The 12,323-nt window shown below is 55.1% G+C and overlaps 1 protein-coding gene and 1 pseudogene across 9 annotated transcripts in view; one reads left to right on the top strand and one right to left on the bottom strand.

Annotated features, from left to right (window-relative positions):
- Positions 1 to 3,825: 3,825 nt before the first annotated feature.
- LOC101151574 (coiled-coil domain-containing protein 74B-like) lies at positions 3,826 to 11,437 on the top strand (annotated as a pseudogene).
- MED15 (mediator complex subunit 15) overlaps positions 11,056 to 12,323 on the bottom strand; it is an 80,211-nt gene continuing 78,943 nt past the window's right edge. For all 9 annotated transcript variants that reach the window (XM_004063058.5, XM_004063059.5, XM_055375008.2 and 6 more), the window contains one exon: positions 11,056 to 12,111. In XM_004063058.5, the coding sequence (XP_004063106.2) occupies positions 11,975 to 12,111 (137 nt within the window). In that variant the 3' untranslated portion in view covers positions 11,056 to 11,974. The remainder of the gene's footprint in view (positions 12,112 to 12,323) is intronic.

Genomic DNA, 12,323 nt, shown 5'->3' with positions numbered 1-12,323 from the left:
GCAGCAAAACCAAGGTGCATATTAACACTGAAGTGCCTGAGACAGAAAGGGTGAGGGTCCCTGCTGGGCCTGAACCACGTGAATTTTGCCTTCTACTCAATATCAACGTTGAGTAGATTGGCCTGTAATCCCAGAAGTTTGGGAAACCAAGGCAGGGAGGATTACTTGAGTCCAGGAGTTTAAGCCCAGCCTGGGCAACATAGCAAGACCCCATCCCTACAAAAGATTCAAAAAGTTGGCTGGGCGCGTGGCCCACGCCTGTAATCCCAGCACTTTGGGAGGCCAAGACACGCAGATCACCTGAGGTCAGGAGTTCAAGATCAGCCTGGCCAACATGGTGAAACTTTGTCTCTACTAAAGACATAAAAATTAGCTAGGTGTGGTGCCACCTACGTGTAATCCCAGCTACTCGAGAGAGGCAGGAGAATCACTTGAACCTGGGAGCTGGAGGTTGCAGTAAGCCAAGATTGTGCCACTGCACTCCAGCCTGGGCGACAGAGTGAGACTCCGTCTCAAAAAAAAAAAAAAAAAGATTCAAAAAGCTAGGTGTGGTGGCTCACACATGTGGTCTCAGCTACTTGACAGGCTGAGGTGGGAGGATCACCCGGGCTCAGAAGGTCAAGGCTGCAGTGAGCCATGATCACATCACCGCACTCCAGCCTGAGCGACAGAGCAAGACTCTGTCTCCAAAAAAAAAAACAAGCTGACGACCTGAAACATATGCCACCATGTCTGTGGCTTCCAGAAGCTCTGAGGGTCTCGGGAGTGACTGGGGACTGTGCACTCAGCCCCAGGGCAGCGTCTGGCCAGGAATGGAGGCAGACACAACCTACTGAATAGAGAACTAAGAACAGCAAAGCCAAGTGAGGAGGCAGGGTCTTGGTGGTCGGGGCCTGGACACTGGAGAGAAAAGGGGACTACTGGCACGAGAGCAGAAGCCAAATGCAGTTGGGGGTTCCCAGCCAGGAGGCACTGCGGGGGACTTCCAAGGAAGGCCTGGGGTTGGAGCAACCCAGGAACCAGTTCTGGGGCACAAGGAGGAGGAAGCTCAGGAGACTTCTAGGAGGGAGGCTGGTGGCCGGGGTCCTGAGGAGGCCAGGCTAGAGGCAGGAGTTCTTGCACATTCTCGTCTCTCCACCCCGGACGCCTCCAGAGTGGTTTACTCTAACCGCCACCACCTCCTCAACTCCTAGGATGCCCTCAACTTTTTGCCACTGGACCACACTCCCCTGCTGTGAACAGGCCAAATCCAGATGCTTCTCAGACCTCATGGCCTGGAGCCTCTGGCAGCACAGCTTCAGGCTCTCCAGACACCACCCCTACCCCCTGCACCTCCACATCCCCCTCCTTGCACCAGGCAACGCTATTCCCCTGGAACCCATTTGTGGCCCACTCTCTTCCATGACCAACACATCCTATCTCTAGGATGTACCAGCACCCACATGATCCCAGGTGACTCAGATTCTGATCGCCTCATGCAGGCAACCCACAAGCAGAGGCCCTGTGTAATCAGGAGAACTCTATACCTTTCCTCTTGGACATCAAAGAGCAAGTTAGATCCCCTAAATGGCCAATAACACTGACATTTCCAACAAAAATGAGAAAGGACTCTTTGTATTTTTTTGAGACGAGGTCTTGCCATGTTGCCCAGGCTGGAGTGCAATGCACCATCATGGCTTGCTGCAGCCTCCAAATCCTGGGCTCAAGCAATCCTCCCACATCAGCATCCCACCCAAGTAGCCAGGACTACAGGCACGCACCACCACACCCTGCTAATTTTTAAATTTTTTTGTAGAGATATGGGTCTCACTACATTGTCAGTCTGGTCTTGAACTCCTGGGCTCAAGTGATTTGCCCGAAGCACTGGGTTTACAGGTGTGAGCCACCATACTGGAGAGAGGACTCTTATGTAGCCGTCACTTTAAAAATTAAGCTAGCTTCCCTTGACTCCCAAAACCAGAATTCTTAGCAGAATTTTCCCAAGTGAGAAGGGGCCGAAATATAGAAAATTATTTCCCAATCAAGAATTTCCACTTTTGGCCGGGCACAGTGGCTCACGCCTGTAATCCCAGCACTTTGGGAAGCTGAGGCAGGTGGATCGCCTGAGCTCAGGAGTTTGAGACCAGCCTGGGCAACATGGTGAAACCCCATCTCTACTAAAAATACAAAAAATTAGCCAGGCCATCATGGAGGCTCACACCTGTGGTCCCAGCTACTCAGGAAGGCTGAGGCAGGAGAATCGCTTGAACCCAGGAGGCGGATGGAGGTTGCGGTGAGCCGAGATCGCACCACTGTACTCCCGCCTGGGCAACAAGAGCAAAACACAGTCTCAAAAAAAAAAGAAAAAAAAAAAAAGATTCACAATGGAGACCAGGCCTGGCGGTTCACGCCTGTAATCCTAGCATTTTGGGAGACCAAGATGGGAGGACTGCTTGAACCCAGGAGTTCAAGACCAGCCTGGGCAACATAGCAAGATCCTGTCTCTGTTAAACAAAACAAAACAAAACAAAAAACAGCCTAGGCAACATGGGGAGACCCTGTCTCTACAAACAATAAAAAATAAAACATTAGCGGCCAGGTGCGGTGGCTCACATCTGTAATCCCAGCATTTTGGGGGAGGCTGAGGGCGGTGGATCATGAGGTCAGGAGATCAAGACTATCCTGATTAGCACGGTGAAACCCTGTGTCTATTAAAAATACAAAAAATTAGCCGGCCGTAGTGGTGCATGCCTGTAATCTGAGCTACTCAGGAGGCTGAGGCAGCAGAATCGCTTGAACCCAGGAGGCGGAGGTTGCGGTGAGCCGAGATGGTGCCACTGCACTCCAGCCTGGGCGACAAGAGTGAAACTCAGTCTCAAAAAAAAAAAAAAAAAAAGATTCACAGTGGAGACCGGGCCTGGTGGTTCATGCCTGTAATCCTAGCACTTTGGAAAACCAAGATGGGAGGACTGCTTGAGCCCAGGAGTTCAAGACCAGCCTGGGCAACATAGCAAGACCCTGTCTCTGTTTAAAAAAAAACAAAACAGCCTAGGCAACATAGGGAGACCCCCCTCTCTACAAACAATAAAAAATAAAAAATTAGCGGCTGGGTGCAGTGGCTCACGCCTGTAATCCCAGCACTTTAGGAGGGCAAGGCAGGCGGATCATGAGGTCAGATCGAGACCATCCTGGCTAACACAGTGAAATCCCGTCTCTACTAAAAATACAAAAAATTAGCTGGGCGTGGTGGTGGGCGCCTGTGGTCCCAGCTGCTCTGGAGGCTGAGGCAGGAGAATGGCGTGAACCCAGGAGGCAGAGCTTGCAGTGAGGCGAGATCACGCCACTGCACTCCAGCCTGGGCCACAGAGCGAGACTCCATCTCAAAAAAAAAAAAAAAAAAAAAAAAAAAGCCAGGGCTGGGCATGGTGTCTCCATGCCTGTAATCCTAGCACTTTGTGAGGTCAAGGTGGGTGGGTCACTTGACATCAGGGGTTCGAGACCAGCCTGGCCAACATGGTGAAAGCCCATCTCTACTAAAAATACAAAAATTAGCCAGGCATGTTGGTGCATGCCTCTAATCCCAGCCACTCGGGAGGGTGAGGCAGGAGAATCACTTGAACCTGGGAGGCAGAGGTTACAGTGAGCCGAGATCATGCCACTGCTCTCCAGTCTGGGTGACAGAGTGAGACTCCTTCTAAAAAATAAATAAAAAATGAAAGTGATAAATTGGCAGCTGGCACCAGGGAGAGGCCAGTTCCTGATGGGTCATACCTGTTTCACTAAAGTGTTAATTGAATGCAGGCACCAGGGAGAAGCAATTTCCCCGGCCATGTGCATTAAGAGACAATGGCAGAGGAGTATGACCTTCTGGTACGGAAGAAATCTTCAGATGGGCATGCATACAGTTTCCTAAGCACACTGCGTGTGCTCATCTCCCAAGGGTAAGGAGGACACTGTGCATGTAGGCAGCCCACCCTAGGGGAAGAATCTTGGGAAAGGGGTCAGTCTATAAAGTCCTAGAATCAAGGTTAAACACCGCACTTGACCTTTATGTGCCTGTTTAGGTCTCTTCCAAGAATACTTTCTTTCTTTCCTGTTCTAAAGCTTTTTTAAATAAACTTTCACTCCTGCTCCAAAACTTGCCTCGGTCTCTTTTTCTGCCTTATGCCCCTCAGTTGAATTCTTTTTTTTTTTTTTTTTTTTTTTTTTTTGAGGTGGAGTCTTGCTCTGTCGCCCAGGCTGGAGTTCAGTGGCGCAATCTCGGCTCACTGCAAGCTCCACCTCCTGGGTTCCTGCCATTCTCCTGCCTCAGTCTCTCATGTAGCTGGGACAACAGGCACCCACCACCGTGCCTGTTTAATTTTTTTTGTATTTTTAGTAAAGACGAGGTTTCAGCGTGTTAGCCAGGATGGTCTCGATCTCCTGACCTCGTGGTCTGCCCGCCTTGGCCTCCCAAAGTGCTGGGATTACAGGCGTGAGCCACCATGCCCTGCCGGTTGAATTCTTTCTTCTGAGGAGGCAAGAATTGAGGTTGCTGCAGACCCATACAGATTCACTGCCACTAACTCAGACACCTTCCACTGCTAACACTGACTTTGTTACTGTGTTTATTTGGAGGTTAAGTATGGTTTAAGGAGATGTGTGTGGGTACCAGGTTGACAAGGGGTGGACTTGTGATGGTTAATTCTATATGTCAACTTGTCTGGGCCACTGGATGCACACATATCTGGTTACACATTATTTCTGGGCATGTGTGTGAGGGTGTTTTCAGAAGTAATTAGCATTTAAATTGGTGGTGCAAGCAGCCATGCCTATACTTCTGGGGTAGCTTCCCTATAGCTTGCAGGAGCCACAGCAGGCAATAAGAGCCCCATCCTCCAAATACTGGGGATCTGTGTTCTGATTGATGATGGCTGCTTCAGATTGTGGAAGTGCAGACGAAGAGGCAGGCAGCCACTCTTGCCATCTCCACTACCATGTTTGCAACATCCCTCCTCAACACTCACCCCCTCCCTAGAGACATACCTTCCAGAGGTTTTTATGGATCAGCACCTTTTCCTGCCTGCATTTTTCTTTTTCCCTTCTTGGAAGCCACTTATGTAGGACTAGGACATTCAAAAGCAACCATAAACCAGGCACAGTGGCTCACGCCTGTAATCTCAACACTTTGGAAGGCTAAGGCAGGAGGATTTCTTGAGCCCAGGAGTTTGAGACCAGCCTGGGCAACATAGCAAGACAAAAAATTTAAAAATTAGCCAGGCATGGTGGTGTGTGTCTGTAATCCCAGTTACCACGGAGGCTGAGGCAGAAGGATGGCTTGAGCCCAGGAGTTCCAGGCTGCAAGTGAGCTATAATTGTGCCACTGCACTCCAGCCTGGGTGACTTTCTTTCCACTCAGGACATCCTCCTTCCCATCCCTTATAACATTGCTGCCATTCATTCCAGCTATCCATAAGCTATAATTACTGAATACATGTTGATATAATTATTTTGAATAACCTGCCATCTGTTAAACTAAAAATAAGAACAATACAAGATTCTGGCCAGGTGCAGTGGCTCATGCCTGTAATTCCAGCACTTTGGGAGGCCAAGGCAGGCAGATCACCTGAGGTTGGGAGTTCAAGACCAGCCTGACCAACATGGAGTAACCCCGACTCTAATAAAAATAGAAAATTAGCTGGACGTGGTGGCACATGCCTGTAATCCCAGCTACTCAGGAGGCTGAGGCAGGAGAATCACCTGAACCCAGTAGGCGGATGTTGTGGTGAGCCAAGATCGCGCCATTGCACTCCAGCCTGGGCAACAAGAGTGAAACTCCGTTCCCCACCCCCACCAAAAAAAAAGATTCTATTTTATCTTCATTTATTTCTTATCTAATGCACTTCCTTTTTTTTTTTTAGATCCAAATTCCAGCAGTCCTCCTGCCTCAGCCTCCCAAGTAGCTGGGACTACAGGAGCACACCACCAAGCCTGGCTAATTTTTTTTCTTTTACTTTTTATAGAGACAGGGTCTCACTATGTTGCCCAGGCTGTAGAGAATGCCTGAATGCGTTTTATTATTTTATTTTTTCTTTTTTGAGACAGAGTTTCCCTCTGTCACCCAGGCTGGAGTGCAATGGCGCGATCTCTGCTCACTGCAACCTCCGCCTCCCGGGTTCAAGCCATTCTCCGGCCTCAGCCTCCCAAGTAGCTTGGACTACAGGCACGTGCCACCAAGTTCAGCTAATTTTTGTATTTTTAGTAGAGAAGGGGTTTCACCATGTTGGCCAGGCTGGTCTCAAACTCCTGACCTCAAGTAATCCGCCCACCTGGGCCTCCCAAAGTGCTGGGATTATAGGCATGAGCCACCGTGCCCAGCCCTGGGTGCCTTGTAAATCAGACTGTACTCACCCAGGAAGAGCCAGCCACAGGCCCCGCCCCAGCTGCCCACCCTGCTCCTCAGCCACGCCCCTTTCCATTGTGACAGGGGCAGCATGGCCACTAAGCCAGGGTGCGGTGGCAGCGGCTGTGTAGTTGGGGGTGGCGACACGAGCCGTGGGAGCTAGCCTCCCAGCTGGTCCCCGGGATCTCAGGTTACATCGCACCCCCCGCAGTGCCGCCGGTCTGTGGGTGTCCAGATCGACCAGCAGAGGCAGATCCTGGACTTGGACCTGGGCCTGCAGTTCCTACAGCAGCAGTGCTTGGAGTTGCTGGCCAAGCTCCACGAGAAGATCGAGCACCTGAAGTGGGAGAACAAGGGTGAGCCCAGCCACAGGGCCCTAGGCCTGCCCTGCCTCCCCAAGCGCCTGAACACGGCAGCGGCCCGCAGAGCAGAAACACAGCACATGAACTCCAGCACCCGCCTGGGCTCAGGGAGGACACAGGGCAGCAAGCCCACGCCAGGTCCTGCCATGCTGAGCTCTTCCCCTGCCCCAGGACGGAGACCCGCCTAGGCCCGGGGCGGTGCCCTCCTTGTCTGCCTGTCCCGCCGGGGGCAGCATCATTTCAAACGCTGACCCTGCCAGCCCTCCCCTCTCCAGGCAGGGTCAGGTACACATCTGTTAAAAACTTTGTAGAAGGAAAACATGCCCAGTGCCGGTGCACAACTGAGTGAATTTTCTCCAACTAAACACGCCGAATCAGGAGCAGGCATGCCCCCAGCTTTGCCTGTGCCCACACTGTCCTCGGGCTGGGCCTTCCAAACTGCACCCTTAGCAGCTCCTCACCCCCACTGCCCACCAGAGCAGAAAGAGGGCCCGCCAGGATGTGGCTCCGCTCCTCCCTCCCTGCTTCAGCAGAGGCCCCAGCAAGGGCACCAGTGCCTGCAGCCTTATCTCCCTCCCCGCTCCCTGGTGCTGCCTTACCTAGGTGCTAAGTATTCCATCACCAGGCATCTGTTATGTCAGGACCCCCCTTCCCCATGTCTTCTTGAGCCTCTCCCCAGTCCCTGATGCCCACAGGATCATGACACTGACCGCCTTTGCTCATCCATGGCCAGGGGCTCCCGGAGTTCACCCCTGTAGCCCTGGGGCCCAGGTCCTGCCTGGCACGATGGGCGTCCTGTAGTCATATCAGATGGGAGGATGAGGCTGATGTGCTGGGTGGGCTCTGCCTAGGGAACAGGCAGGGTCATTCCTGCCCTCACATGCCCACAGCAAAGGTGTGGTGGAAAGCGGGACCTATGGGGCAGGGCCCAGTCAGCCAGTGGCGAGCCAGGACTCTCGGGGTTCAGCAGCGGGTAGTGGACAGCCCAAGCTGCTTCTCTCAGAATGGCTGTGGCTTCACAAGTGATGAGAAGAGCATGCGCTTGATTTCAGATCCCCATTACAAGCTCATAATGAATGAGTCACAGGAGAAAGGTGAGACTTGGGCCCTTTCGTGCCTGATGGGAAGCTCCTGCCACCCTGGGGAGCCCCTCCAGACTGTCGTTGCCCACCTGGCTGCACTGGCCTCTGTATGCCAACCCAGTGAGGACAGGTTCTGAGGGACCTAGACAGATGCTGCTGCCCCTAGCCATGGCTGGACGATGTTATACAGCCAAGCACAGCACATGCTGCTCTCAGGAAGCCCAAGGGCTGTGGTCAGTGCAGTGGTGATGGTGGGTACAGGGTGCTTCCCAGACCTTCCCTCCTCCGAGCAGAGCTCCTGAAATGGGAGGGGACTCTGGGACAGCCCCTGCCCTGCTGGGTCTTTGCCTCAGATTGCTGCTGTGGCTGGGCCTAGGATCTCCAGCCTTGTGGCTCTGAGTCCTGATACGCTGGGAGAGGGGCTCCGGGCACACCCCATCCAGGGATTCCTTCCTGCCATCTCAGCAACAACTGTGAGGACGGGGGTGGGGGGAGTAACCAGAGTCCTGCTTCCCTGCCACTTGTCCAAGGCACTTCCCCATCCCAATGGTGGCCCCCACCCAGCCCAGGATTCTGGTTGAGTTCTTGAGCTCACTCTATTACCTTTGGGGCCAGGGCTAACATCAGGAGGACATCTGACTGGTGAATGGGGCCAGCCTGGGAACATCCCAGCTGGGGCATTGTCCAGGGCTCTCCCTTCTAGGGAGACACAGAGAATGGGATTGAGTGAAGGCCCTTCCCTAGCTGCTGTGGCAACTCCAGTGAGCTGTTCTGAGCAAAGTGTGGCCCTGCAGTGCTGGGGACCCTGACAGGACACGGGAAGAGGCCATGCTCTCCCTCCGGACCTGCTGCTCCATGGGTCCCAAGCCCTCCCGCTTTCTGGACGGCCCCTCAGGAAACAACCTTTCCGGGGCCTCTGCTCCCTTGGGCGTGCGGTGGGTCTGGGGCTGCCTCAGTGGAGTGTGGGTAGAGCAGAGAGGACACAGGCCTGCAGGCGGACGGAGGGCTCCTCCCTCAGGCAGGTGTGCGGGTGGCAACTTCCAGCCTGTCAACTCCACCTCGAATTAAACGGTGTCAGGTGAGCAGGCTGGTGTCCTCCATGTGCTCACAGGGGCAAGTGCCCCACAGGGACCCCAGCCTGGGTGGTCACTAGAGGTGCTGACCAGGGAGCTGAAAGTCCTCTGCTGGGCCAACCTCAAGGATTTGGGGGTGAACGGGCACTGAAGGGAGCCCTGTAAGCTGAAACCACCAGGAGGGGCCTACGGTGGGGTGGGCAGGACTGGGGGCCAGTCACAGGGGCTGTCAACACAGGGCAGCAAGGCCTCATGGCAGGCACCCCAAGCCAGCACAGCAAGCGGTCAGAAGGGGCCTCCTTGGGTGGCCTTCTAGGGGGAAGGACGTACACTGGCTGCCTGGCAGAGGCCCTGCTTGGCCGACGTCCCCCTCCACAAGCAGACAGGATACAGGAGGGATGGCACTGCCCACGGAGCCCTGGGCTCATGGCATCTTCTGCAGAGTGAGCGGGGAGTGGAGAGCCTCTTCTCCCGACTCTGCCTCCACTCGAGACCAGGCATCTTCCTTGGCCCCAACCCTGGCCCCTATTGTTCCTGTGATGAGCCCAGGCGTGCGACGGGCCTTGTCCTTGCAGAGGAAACCCATGCAGGCTTAGTCCCAGGCCTCGCATGCAGTTTTATTTTACCCCAAACGGAGCCAGCTTCCACTATATTGACTGTTCTAGAATGTTCACAGGCACCACCCATGGGCTTCACCCTCAGAACCTCATTTATTCCTCCTAGAACCCTCCAAGGCAGGCTTCCCTTTACAGAGAAGGCAGGGGCTTCTTGGGCACACACAGCTGATCTTGAAAGACTTGGGCAGCGGCTGTTGGTGCCTGCAGTGACTGGCCCTGTCGGGTCTGATCTGCAGCCAACTCTCAAGGAAAGGACAGGCCCCAGCCGGTTCCTTCAAGAAACAAGACTGTAAAGCTGACGTACCCCAGAAGGCAGACCTTGAAGAGGAGCCACTGCTTCACAACAGCAAGCTGGACAAAGTTCCTGGGGTGCAAGGGCGGTCCAAGTAAGGTTTGCCTGCACCCTAAGGGCCCCAGGACCACATTTACTAGGCTCCCACACTGCAGTCAGCAAACTGCTGTGTCCCTTGCTCTAGGATCCTGTCTCCAGGGCTCATGAAAGCAGACAATAGCCACGCTCTGTCCATTGGGTGGGCGCTGTCTTCCTCCCCTCCCCTGGAGTCCTGCAGATTACCTGTGCTGACCTGAGCCCACAAGAGGGGGCAGCAACAGCCCCTAAACCACTTTCTCAGAGAAAAGAAAACAAAGTAATCTTTTTACCAAGAAAAGTGAGTTGTGTTCCCGGGCCTGATTAGAATGGAGCTGGTCAGCGCCTGCTGCCCCTGGCCACAGCCTGCCTTTGGAGGGGACTAGGACAGCAGGACCAGGCTCTGGTACTCCCCGAGTTGCCGGGCTGCCTTGAGACATTGCAGAGTGCACATTTTGAGCGGTGCAACCAGGACAGGCTCCTGCATCTCTGCACGTCCCCTGAGACCAGCCCTGAAGCAAGAAGCCCCACTGGGTATAGGGTCCTGACTAAGGGCAGCCTGGCAGCTAGCTGGTCACCCACTGAAGCACATCTGACCCTCAGGGCACCTTCAGAGGGGAGGAAGGGACAGACCCCAGTCCGAGACCCCCATCTGGCACCCAGAACACTCTGGTCAGTGGGAGAAGGGAGCCAGGCCCTGTTCCCCACACTGGCCTGGGCACTGCCTGGGGAAGTATGCTGCCTGGATGCTCAGACCCACCTGGGCAGGTCATTTCTGGCTACTGTAATGACTTTCAGAGACAGGGAAGCAGAGGCCTCTAACGCCGGGGCTTTCTGTTGGGTGGGCAGCCAGCACAGGGACAGGCAGATGATGGCACACTCCCCGATGACCCTGTCCCCACACCTGCGAAAGCCCACCACACTTCAGCAGTGCGAGTGGTCATCCACCAGCTGTGGAATACCAACCTTCTGCAGGCCCAAGAGGTGAGGCCCTGGGTGGTGGGGGTGGCCCTGGGCAGCCTGGTGCCACCGCAGGCCCCACCACACCCCTGCCCCTGCCTTTCAGCTGCAGCACCTCAAGTCCCTCCTGGAAGGGAGGCAGAGGCCCCAGGCAGCCCCAAGGCTGACAGCATCCTGACAGGACAGCAAGCCCAGATTCATGGAGAAGGGGACACAGTGATGAACAACTGACAAACACAGGAATAATAAATTTATTATAATCACAGATGGTGGGGTAGTGCACATAAAAAGGGGGGACCTCTTCTCACCAGAGGGTGCTGGCCGGTGCCCAGAGTGGCAGGCAACATAGGGAGGCGCTCCCTGCATGGCCCGGCCCGCTGCCAGGCCCGCTGTCTCTGGGTGGCTCAGTGTGTGGTGCTCTGAAGACACGGGTCCTGAGGGCCTTGCTCTTCATCCTTCACAGTGGGGACACGGCCCTCATGCCAGCGGCACAGGGGTGCCGGCAGCAGGATCCCCGACGCCCCTGCTCCCTGGGTGCCCCACAGTGCTCAGCAGGAATGCCGTGAGGGCTGAGGCCCAGCTGGTGGCGGAGAGCCAGCAGCACCTATGGGCCAGCCCTCCCTCCAAAAGGCAGCCTGTGCCCTGGACTTGGGGGCTTCCTCGGGGGGTGCTCCACCTGCCCAAAGCAGCGTAGCCTGAACCCAAAACTGTGACCAGAGAATCCCATGTGTGTTTTAAGGGTTTCCTATATCCTCTGTGTTCTCCTATAGGAACGAGTAGGGGTGTGTCTAGCACACACGGGACATTCTAACAGCACCCTGAGTGCACCCTCACGCTGCTGAGATGGACCTGGACCGTGGACAGGCCACAGTGAGAGCAGCCCGAGGATCGCATCTGGCTCCTGGGAGGAAGTCACATGGAGGGCCTTCTCTAAGAAGTCGGCCAACGCCCCCCAAGCAACCCGCTCCACTGCGCCTATCCCAGTTCTGTACAGGTGTGGGATTTCGTTTGGCAGGTCCCCAAGGCAGAAGATAAAAGCAGGAAAGCTAACCTAACCCCAGGCTCTCTAAGGAAGCCAACACCTAGAAGTGTCTGACAGGAGGCTCGTGTCCTTGGCCCCGATGAGGCTTCGGGCCATCCCTGCAGTCTTGGCTAGGCGGCTGAGAGGCAGGCCTGGTGGACGCTCTGGGCCCAGGTGTTGAGCAAGGCGGTGACCGAGTGCTTGTCCGGGAGCTGCAGCAGCCTGGAGGTCATGCAGCGGTGCACCGACTGGAGGAAGGGGTTGGCGTCTGCAACAGAGCAGTGGGCGTGAACCTAAGGCGGCCGGCGCTGCGCTCGCTCCTGGCACACCCGGCAGTGCTCTGGGAAGGGGTAGCCCCAGGTGCGGGCCGAAGCACCAGGAGGTGATGTGTCCTGCATGCTGCCCGGCCTTTGGGCTCTCCTCCCAGAGCCTCATCGTCAGTGAGAATCAAATCTGAACAGGATCTAGGGCTCTGCCTCT

This window comes from Gorilla gorilla, chromosome 23 (assembly GCF_029281585.2).
Source record: "Gorilla gorilla gorilla isolate KB3781 chromosome 23, NHGRI_mGorGor1-v2.1_pri, whole genome shotgun sequence".
Taxonomy (NCBI): domain Eukaryota; kingdom Metazoa; phylum Chordata; class Mammalia; order Primates; family Hominidae; genus Gorilla; species Gorilla gorilla.
Note: the sequence above shows the minus strand (reverse complement) of the source record. Positions and strands in the feature narration are given on the sequence as shown.